The sequence below is a fragment of the Euphorbia lathyris genome, chromosome 7, assembly GCF_963576675.1.
Source record: "Euphorbia lathyris chromosome 7, ddEupLath1.1, whole genome shotgun sequence".
NCBI classification, from domain to species: Eukaryota; Viridiplantae; Streptophyta; class Magnoliopsida; order Malpighiales; family Euphorbiaceae; genus Euphorbia; species Euphorbia lathyris.
In genome coordinates, this window is record NC_088916.1 from 50,892,148 (window position 1) to 50,901,848 (window position 9,701).

At 34.9% G+C, this 9,701-nt stretch overlaps 1 protein-coding gene across 1 annotated transcript; it reads right to left on the reverse strand.

The window, feature by feature from the left end:
- Positions 1 to 1,525: 1,525 nt before the first annotated feature.
- LOC136200752 (probable protein phosphatase 2C 12) lies at positions 1,526 to 7,147 on the reverse strand. Its single transcript, XM_065991179.1, has 10 exons — positions 6,931 to 7,147; positions 6,292 to 6,596; positions 5,854 to 6,025; positions 4,427 to 4,580; positions 4,278 to 4,341; positions 3,811 to 3,918; positions 2,986 to 3,111; positions 2,559 to 2,794; positions 2,194 to 2,396; positions 1,526 to 2,099 (listed from the first exon to the last, which is right to left on the reverse strand). Exons 2-10 carry the CDS (start codon positions 6,487 to 6,489, stop codon positions 2,071 to 2,073), a joined length of 1,290 nt encoding a protein of 429 aa, XP_065847251.1. The 5' UTR covers positions 6,490 to 6,596; positions 6,931 to 7,147; the 3' UTR covers positions 1,526 to 2,070.
- Positions 7,148 to 9,701: the final 2,554 nt, after the last annotated feature.

Below are 9,701 nucleotides of genomic sequence, written 5' to 3' on the forward strand. Positions count from 1 at the left end.
TGCTTTTTAACTTAATTTATTAATTTAAGTGGTGGAAAAATAATTGTTATCAAACGCACTTAAAATAAATAAGTGCTTAATATTTTAATTTAAGCCATTAAGTGGCTTATCAAACAAGGCCTTAGTCTGTGCACACATACACACACGTGATACGTTTTTTGTTGAATGTTCAAAAGGATTTCCAATGATGCACGAAACAGTTTGGACATTGGATCTTTTTTCTTTCTTTTCTTAATTCTGTATTGGTAAGGTTATTCATTTTGACCAACTCACTACTTCTTTTAGTCTTTTTGGACCACACACAAACCTAAATGTGAAATCAATTTTCGTCGCAGAAAGCTTGTTGCTTGATAATGGCTTGGAATAAACACTCAGCTTTGGGTTAGTTCATAGGTTGGATCTCATTGTTCAAGTTTAATCCATCTAATAGTTATATCGAGTTTAGCCCAAGTTAGGCCAAATTAAGAAAATTGATTCTCAAACCTAATCCAAATCCAGTGCAGCCCGTTAACTAATATATATTAAAAATTAAATTAGAAGTAAACTATAATTATGAACAATAGAAAAGGCATTCCCATACAAAACATTGTAACTTTAAACCTACCGTTTACCAAGCAATACAGTTTTAAAGCTCATTAACAAAAGATAGTTCTTTTCATAAATAGAAGAGGTGCAATGTCAAGCTTTATTTGGTAAGTAAAACATTGAAGGTTGAAGGATGTTCAGAATATGAAATTGCACATGAAAAAACTCATATTTCGTTAATAAGACGTAAAATTACACTACCTAATAAACGTTAGATTTACGATTGCACTGTTTGTACGTAGAGACTAAATCCACTTTCCCAATAATCATAAGGCTAAACTTATATCTTGTCTCAAAAAATTAAACATAGGTAAGAAAAATATACATGTAATATATATAATACAAGAACAGGTTGGGTCAAACTCAAGCTTTCAAGAGAATTTCAAACCCAAAACCAGGTCAAAAGTATCAATTATATGTCAAAACCCAACCCATAAGATAAACAGATCGGACAGGCCAACCAGCGCCTAAATAGGTCTAAAAACTAGTAAGAAAGCTTTTTCAACTATGGAATTTCTATTGAATATTATTAATTACACTCGGAAGCATGAAATTGTGAAGAAGAAAGAAATGAAATTTTGTTGGTATAGGGGATAAAATTCATGGGAGTAAGATGGAATGTTATCATCTAACAAAGAAAGCATATGAAACAAAGAGAAGCATACAGAGAGGTCACAATATGTAAGCTGGGAATTCACGTGTAGTAAGACTCCTACAAAAGCCACCAGCCAAAATAAAAAAGGGGTCCAAATTAATAACAAGAATGGTCCCAATCATGTGCTGTACTATATAGAGATCACAGCCCTGCTTTACAATCACTTCTAACTTCAAACAAAAGGAATATCAATATGTACAACCTCAGGGATAAAATACTCAACTTGGTTCACAAGGACCCACTTTGTAAAATTTCACTTTTATATGCTCAATTATTGAATCATGATGCATAAAAGAAGACAACTTTTCTATTAATCAAATTCAATTCCTACTTGACAAAAGTTCAAATATAATATACTCTACAATACATCAATAAATTCACACAGCGTAGCAGCTTTTTTTGCCCCGTTTATCGTATGTATCTAATTTCAAACTTATGTAATAATATTACAGAATGTGTTAGCTTTTACGAATTGCAGAAGAATTGATTTAAATGGGAAAAGAAATAGCCCCTGACATGTTACTATGCATTCGTGAGCTTATTAAAGTTTTCAATGAATCTTTGAAGGTCAAGAGCTCATACTGTTGTTGCTTCTGAGGTTAGAAACAATGTTCTAAAATTGCAGATGGCTTTTGAATTTGATCTTCTGACTGGAAGCAATGAAACAATTAGTAGAGATCAAAATGCATCCTTCCAACAAATTGGCTCAAAAACCCCCGCAATAATTGAATGAATGGGGCTAATAATGTAAGAAATTCCCTCTTTGCATTTACGTTAGACATCGAAACAATTGTTAGTGATTGTAGAACGCAAGTGTGATAAGGTACCGGCTAGTCACTGTCACTACTGTGTTGTCTAACTGTAAGAATAAACGACGATATTTTTAGAAAATCTGAAGGGAGAAATTCTAAAAAGAATTCAGAGAGAGCGAGAGAGTGAAATAGCTGTTGTACCTCCTGATGGTCTTTTCCCTTCCATGGCTTCTTTTTTCTCCTGGCAACTTGGGCACAGGAAAGGGCCATCCCAGGGACGCAACTTTCTTGAATTAGAGGAGTCAGCATGTATCGATATCCCTTCATCAGGTTTCATCTCTACTTGACAGACTGCACACATGAACAGCTTGAACATGTTGCATAGCGGGTACTTGGTATCTAACCTGTACAAGAAACGAGAAAAGGTCACGCCTCATAGCTAAATGCGCATAGTTAGCTATATACAGTCACAAGAAAAGCCATGTTATTATTAGTGATTAGTTCATGATCTATCTGAATATTGTACAATTTTTCATTCTAATCCTTGCTATCTTCCAAATGCAAACCTTTCTGAAAGCATGGCTGATCCTTCTTCAAGTAGTTCCTCTACCACATCTGGCTGATGATATTCTTTATCACTGTGAGAAGATGATTCGGAGGATTTTTTGCGAAACATTAATTTCAGTACTCCTTTCACCTTTTTATTTGGTGCTGGCGGAGGAGCAACTGGCTTCTCTGGTTGTGATATATCAATCACAATGCAGGTGGTATCATCTCTAAGTCCCTTCACATGTACTGCTTCCTGCAAAAGGAACACAAACAAACACAAGGCATAGGTATTAAGTAAAATGGACACTACCAAAGCTGACATTTCAAATGTCATAGCATTGACCATAATAATGTAAAATTTATTGCATTTTCCATTAATGACTAGCCTAACGGGAAAAAAAAAGGAAAAAAAGAACATTACTAAAAAAGTATCAGGAGCAGTACTTTAACAATTTGTGCAGCTGCAGCTTCTGGAGGCATCCCTCGACAGCAGTCAAGTGCCACTTCCGCAGATACAGCATCCCAAACACCATCACTTGAGATAATAAGACGACCTCCAGCCGAAGATAACTGCAAATTAAGATTCATGAGCAGAAGGACAAAAAATTAAAAAAATAGTAATAATAAGAAAAAGACAAGAATTAGCGTTGTTTCTATTTAGGCAACAACTGAACCTACGAACAAACGTTACACAACTAGGCAACAAGTGGTTTTACTCAAATGTACTAGGCATGGGGAAAAGTAGGAATACATGTTGGGGAAGTAAAAAAACAAAGAGAGAAAGGATAAAAGACATCTAAGAGATTGAGCAAATCCTACATAAAAAAACCTTGGTAAGATGCGGATTTTTACATGAATAACAAATAGCTACAAATAAATCAGGAACAGACAGTTGGGCATTATAATCAAGTGCTCTGATAAAAACCTGTTTTAACTTTTAAGATACAAAGGAAAAGGATAAAGGACATCTAACAGATCCACGATCATCTAAATTACTTTAGTAAGATGTAGATTATTACATGAATAACAAGCAGCATTACAAATAAGGACCAGAAAGTTTGGGCACTATAACCATGTGCTCTGATAAAACCCCGTTTTAACAAGAACAATCAGTAACACAATTTGAATAAAGCAGTTAGATGGATAATAACAAAAATAAAAAATATGAAGTTCTCAAACTTGGGCACAGCAGGGAGCAAGCAAGCAAGCTACTAAGAACTAACATGCCTCAGGTATACTACAAAGGTGATAAATGAGAGCAGGACAAACCTTAATTTGCTTCACATGTGGAACAGGAACAATAAATTCGCCAACATCAACATCTCCAATGGATCGTGAAAGACACAAGCCACCAGGCCAACATCTCAAAGGGCCAATCTACAGGAAATCAATAGACTAGTTAGACGATCTACTTAAATTCAGCCAAATATTAGATGCAATTTTATGTTTCTTATAAATTTAAGAAGAATATTTATTGCATAAACTTGTATAGTACAATTAGAAATTATCAAAAATCATCGTAGAATGCATCAGAATCTCACAACATATGATGTGTCATTGAAAACATATGTTTAAAGTCAGGTGACTGTACTAATCTACACATCATATTTTCCAAGTCAGACTCTGTTCACTGAATTTAGCCAGTTTCATCTTGCCCTAAAAAACTCTTTCCTTGAAAAAGAAAGCAAAAGTTCTAATTCTAGCAATTTGAGAAATTAAAATGTAAATAGAATTACCTCAGAACCACCTCCAGTATTTAGTCGTCCCACCTCACCTCCACTAGCTGTGATACGCTCCCTCCTAATAAAACCCAAAAATCAAGGCATTAGTGTAAAGGGAAATAGCTAAGCAAGTCAGAGAACCACATTGTGTATAACTAACTTACTCCTCCACATTGCATTCAAGTCTATGATCTGCTGACAAGTAATAGATGCCACCTTCAGCAGATTCTAGAATGCAGCGTGAATCACCAACAGATGCAACAGTTACGATCCAGCCTTCTATTATGACAAAGGTAACAGTTGTTCCAGATGTTCGTGCTGAAAAGGCAACAAATTAAAAATTCTAAGAGTGCATATTTGTAACACCAAGCAAAAAAAAAAAAAACACTGAACATGCAAATTCATACTGTAATGCAACTCATATTCAACAAAAACAATGGAAGTAAAAATCAACTTAACACATAAGTAAGGTTAGTATAATGACAGATGTAAACCAATCTACAAAGGCCAAGTTAAGATAAATATTATATTTATTTAGATTGACATCTTACAACCAACAAGACTTTAACGAAAGTTATATGCATGGGCGCGCTCCATAAATTAAGGAAATACACATCTGAAAACTTGCATCATAAAAATGGGAATTTTAATAAGCAGACGATGACTTGTTGTATTAAAACAACATTAATTATTTTCCCCATATCATGGTAAATCTGCTCCATAATTAATGAAAAGAACCAATAACACAATTTCAATGAATTTATCTGCACCAAGAAAAAAAAAAGGAGATTATGACGAGATATGAACAAGTTTTTTCTCCTATCACTTAAAGCTCCTTTATCTGGAGAGAAAAATAAAATTGGAATAATGCTTCAAATCTGGATAAAGCATTCAGATAAATGGAACTTGGAAATAAGAGATTTTGATATATTAAATTTTTTTTAATACAATTTCAAACGTATAATGGTACAAGTTGTTTTAAATGTATCACAAACATTGAAACACGAATTAAGTTGAATAAAAGAGAATCAATTCATGAACATTTGCTCAATTTGATGCAAACCGGTTTGTTCATTGAGATTAAAACAATGGTGAATCACATGAAATTCTTTGTAAGTTCTAAGCAAGACAAGTATAGAACTGCAAAGTACAAATAAATTCTATGATTATTTATATAATTTGAGGCACAGAACTCAAATTCAAATCTACGGATATCAAGTTTCCTATTCAAATTACTTTTTCCATACAAGTTTACTAATTTTGACTCCCATATAGGCACAAACTAAATAAAAAAGTGAGAGATATTTTCAAATAAATATGAAGCAAATTCGTCAAGCAAAATCAAGATGTGCCAATTCCTAAATACCTAGAGTGTTGATTGATATGTGTGTACTTTTTGTGGCAATGACAATAGCAAAGCGTTAGATGTTCTGAAAATATGTTGACCCAAAAGAAGCTTATCTAGGTTGTCTACTGTCCAATCTTCAGTTTGAAAAGTTTGATTTCAATCTAAGATTATAAAATAGTCTTCTAATTGATAAGGACAATAACACAACAAAGCATATCATTTTCCCAGGAGACTGCAGATTACCTCTCGTTTGAAAATCTTTATCTGTTTTTACAAAGCCTGCAACCAAAGCCCTTGGCAATGCTGCTACCCACTCATCTCTATTAAGGTCAGGTGGAACGGCAGCTATGACATTGTTTAGAAGATTCTCCTTGGTGTAAATTGCAGCTGCAGACCCATTGTGTCCATCAAATAACTGCAAACCGTAGCTACATATGAGCAAGCTAGCTACCAAAGTTGGAGAAAAACATATTTCATCAACACATGAGGAGAAGTCTTTGGAACTCAACAAAGCATCCTAGAATGCTATAATCTTTTTCAAACAACAGATGATTACCAATCATTATAGCGTCCATTCAATCCTTCCAATACAACAGTAAAAACCGTATTTGGAAAATATTGGCAGATATTCTCAATGGAATCATAATTCTGAAGCATAGATAATTAGAAATGTAGATTTACCCCGAAAACGGAATATGTGCTGGCCCCATCGCCAATCCTCTGACATTCGGTCTTGATCAACGTGAAGTCCTCTCCTTTCTTGCTCTGACTGGCCTGCCCATGCACAAACTCAGGATTCTCTACCCTCTCATTTGCCAATTCTCGCCTTAAAAGGACCGCGAGCGGGATCGTTTGATGATGTTCCCTCGTAGTCGACATAATTCGCTCAATCAAAAAATCCAAAACACACACGGTTCAGCTACCTCTGTAGATATTTCCAAGAAAACCACCACTAATTCTTCAAAATTTATTGAGTACAGAAAATCCTGCAAACGAATTAACAAAGGAAAGTTCACAAACAGATTCCACATTTTAGCTTCAATCAAATCCACATGATCACCAAACAGAAAACAATTAATTACGAACAAAATCAACGAGATCGTAAGAGAAACTGGAAAAAGGAGAAGATAACCGAAATCAAATTCCAGCATCTAAAAAAATCAAACTGCATATACAGCAACAAAAAGTAATCCAGATCAATGTAGACAATATATCATCCATAAAAGATCATTATATTGAAAGTAATCTGAAGGAAAAGATAATTAGACAATGCGAATGAAAAAAGTAATTGAAAAAAAGGAGAAGAGAAAGAGAATATACAGAGAGAAAAGGAGGAAGAATATTGTTGCAGCGGATGTAGATTTACAGGCTAAGCAGAAGGAGAAAATGAGAGAGAATGGAGTTGTCTATTGGATCGAGAAACGCGGATCCCAGCGTCCTGCAAAAATTCCATTGTTGAGAGAAACTAACGCAGAGAGAAAGAGAAAGAGAGAGAGAGAAACACAGACACAGCTTTCTTTTTCATTAAAAATATAAGCGTAATTTGAGAACTGTTCTGTTCTTCGTCCCGTTTATTTTTCATTTCATTTTTTTTCTGAAGCTGACGTGGCTCAAACGCACCGTTCTGTCAATTCGGCGCCCACGGGAAGCCGTTGTGACGTTGTCCTAAGCCGCTGTCCTCGCAAATGTTTCTTACCGTCAGCCTCATTATCAACACCACCTTTGTTTTGTTTTCACATTCGAGAGGCCCTCATGCTTTTCATTTTTATTAATTTAACTCGTGGTTTTCATTCTTTGAGTTTATTAAATTAGAAAACTAGAAGGACAAGTTTTTTTCTTTATTTATTAAAACTAAGGATAAGTTTTTTCTTTATAAAACACTAGACAATTTTGTACTTACACTACAATATATATATATATATATATATATATATATACACACACTAAGTCTTAACTAAATATAAGAATTGTTATAAAAAAAACTAAATTTAAGAATTTTAAAATATATATGTAGATTAAATAGTGTAATAGTTAAAAACACAATGACTAATAAGCTTAGAGAATAATGATAATTGTGTATATGAACTTCGTCCACGTGTAGGAACATCTTGCCGAATCTTTTTGATGTCAACCTATAAAACAGAATCGTAGGTCAGATATGTTGGTCCCTTATAACGTGACAAGTATAGTTCCAAGGGGGGATAGGAACTATTTAAAATTTTATCCGTTAAGGCTGACTTCTTTTCTTTATGAAAAGGGTTACACAGCGCGCTGAGTGAATTTAAGACACTAGCTTAGTCAACTGGTGACTAAGTCAGTTTCTTTCCTTGAGTCAGGAGATAGCACTTGAGTCTATTCCTGAACTCAGATACTCAATGCACACTACTCGGCGTGACTTCTTAACTTAGTCAGTTTTCAAGCAAGCAATATATATCAAAGGAGTTTAAGGGTTAGAAAGATATTACTCAGCAGATTTATCCAGGTTCGGCCTCTCCGCCTACGTCCTGTCCCCGGAACACGTTCCGAGCTTTTGAATTCTCTACTGAGCTCTTTAAAGGTAGAGCACCAAACCTTTTACAAATAGAAGCTGAGTATAACAAGAGTACCTTCCTCTATACCTCTACTCACTCCTATGTCTACGTTGAGTACTATAACCGAGTACTCAGCCTCTCCTTTCTATTCTTCTAGAAATGATAATGAGATTGTCCTAAACAACAATTGCTAAGACACTTTAGATGATTGAAAATCACTCTAGACTTTTACACAAAATATGGAAATTGGTGTAAGGTATTTGCTTTGCTTTTCTCACAGAATCTTCGAGTATGAATTTGGTCAGCGTTTCGACAACTTAAAGTTCTGTGTCAATTGAAGCATATGGATGGCCTTTATATAGTGACACTTGAGGCACCTGGTCATTTCGAATTTCGAAATAACCGTTGGAAGGAAATGGCTTCATGTCGTTGTCGCTCTGGGCGTGCTCAGCGTCGTCGGCCAATAGAATTCTTGCATCTTCTGTCTTCGTCAGTCTTCGGCAGAATGTTTCACCATTTAAGGAAAAGTCCACGAGACAGCATTCTATGCCTTCTGAACTTTACCCAAAGTAGAAATACTTTGTCTAGAAGTTGAACATTTCCTGCCGTTGTCCAGACTGCTTTGTCGTCCAACTCAGCAGCTTATCCTTGAAGCTTTTGCCACGAAGGCTTCTCGATCCTTCTCTTGCTGAGTCGTCGTTTTAGTTGATACGGCTTTGTTTTGAACTCTTAAACCGAATGGTGTTGATTGTGTTGACTTGGGCTTGACTTCCACTTTATGGGCCTTTGGGCTTTTTAATCTCAATGTCTTATACACAATTAAACTCAACATTGAACAAACACATTAGTGTAAATAAATCAAAGCATTATAAATTTAATGTGTTAGAATATTATTATCATTACTTAAATAATTTTGTCAAATCAAAATCATGTGGAAAGGTGTTTCAACAAACTCCCCCATTTTGATGTTGGCAAAAATATTCAGTCGAAGAACTCAGTGTTGAGCTCCCCCATGATAGTTGACCTTATTTTATCAAATAACTCCCACGTAAGGGTTGAGCTACTGACTTAGTTTTACTCTAAACATTTCAAGGTTTAATTGAGTAAGTCTAAGGTCAGTTTTCAGAGATAGGTCAGCTCATGGAACATATTCTATTTAACTCAGTTTTACGCGGAAGGTTTAAATATCAGAGAGCGCTGAGTATGATTTGTTCAATGAGTTTTAGTTAAGTGGACATATAAGAAGTGCTCAACAGGTATGATCAACACAGCAAACATATTATCAATTGATATAGACAGTAAAGCACAGTTGATTTAATGAAGATGCGTTTTAACAAATTATATCAAACACTTAAGTAGGCATCGCACAAGTAGTCAGTATGAAAAAGATAAAGATGCATATAATTTGTTTCAAGTTTAAAGTCAGCATAATACAAAAAGAACACAGATAAAAGGGTTCAAAAACAAAAGCTATTCTAGACAATACAAGTTAAGCTACTTTTGTTTGCCCTTGCCCTTGCCCTTGTGTTGCTGCTGACTACCTGAGGCTTGCTGAGTTCT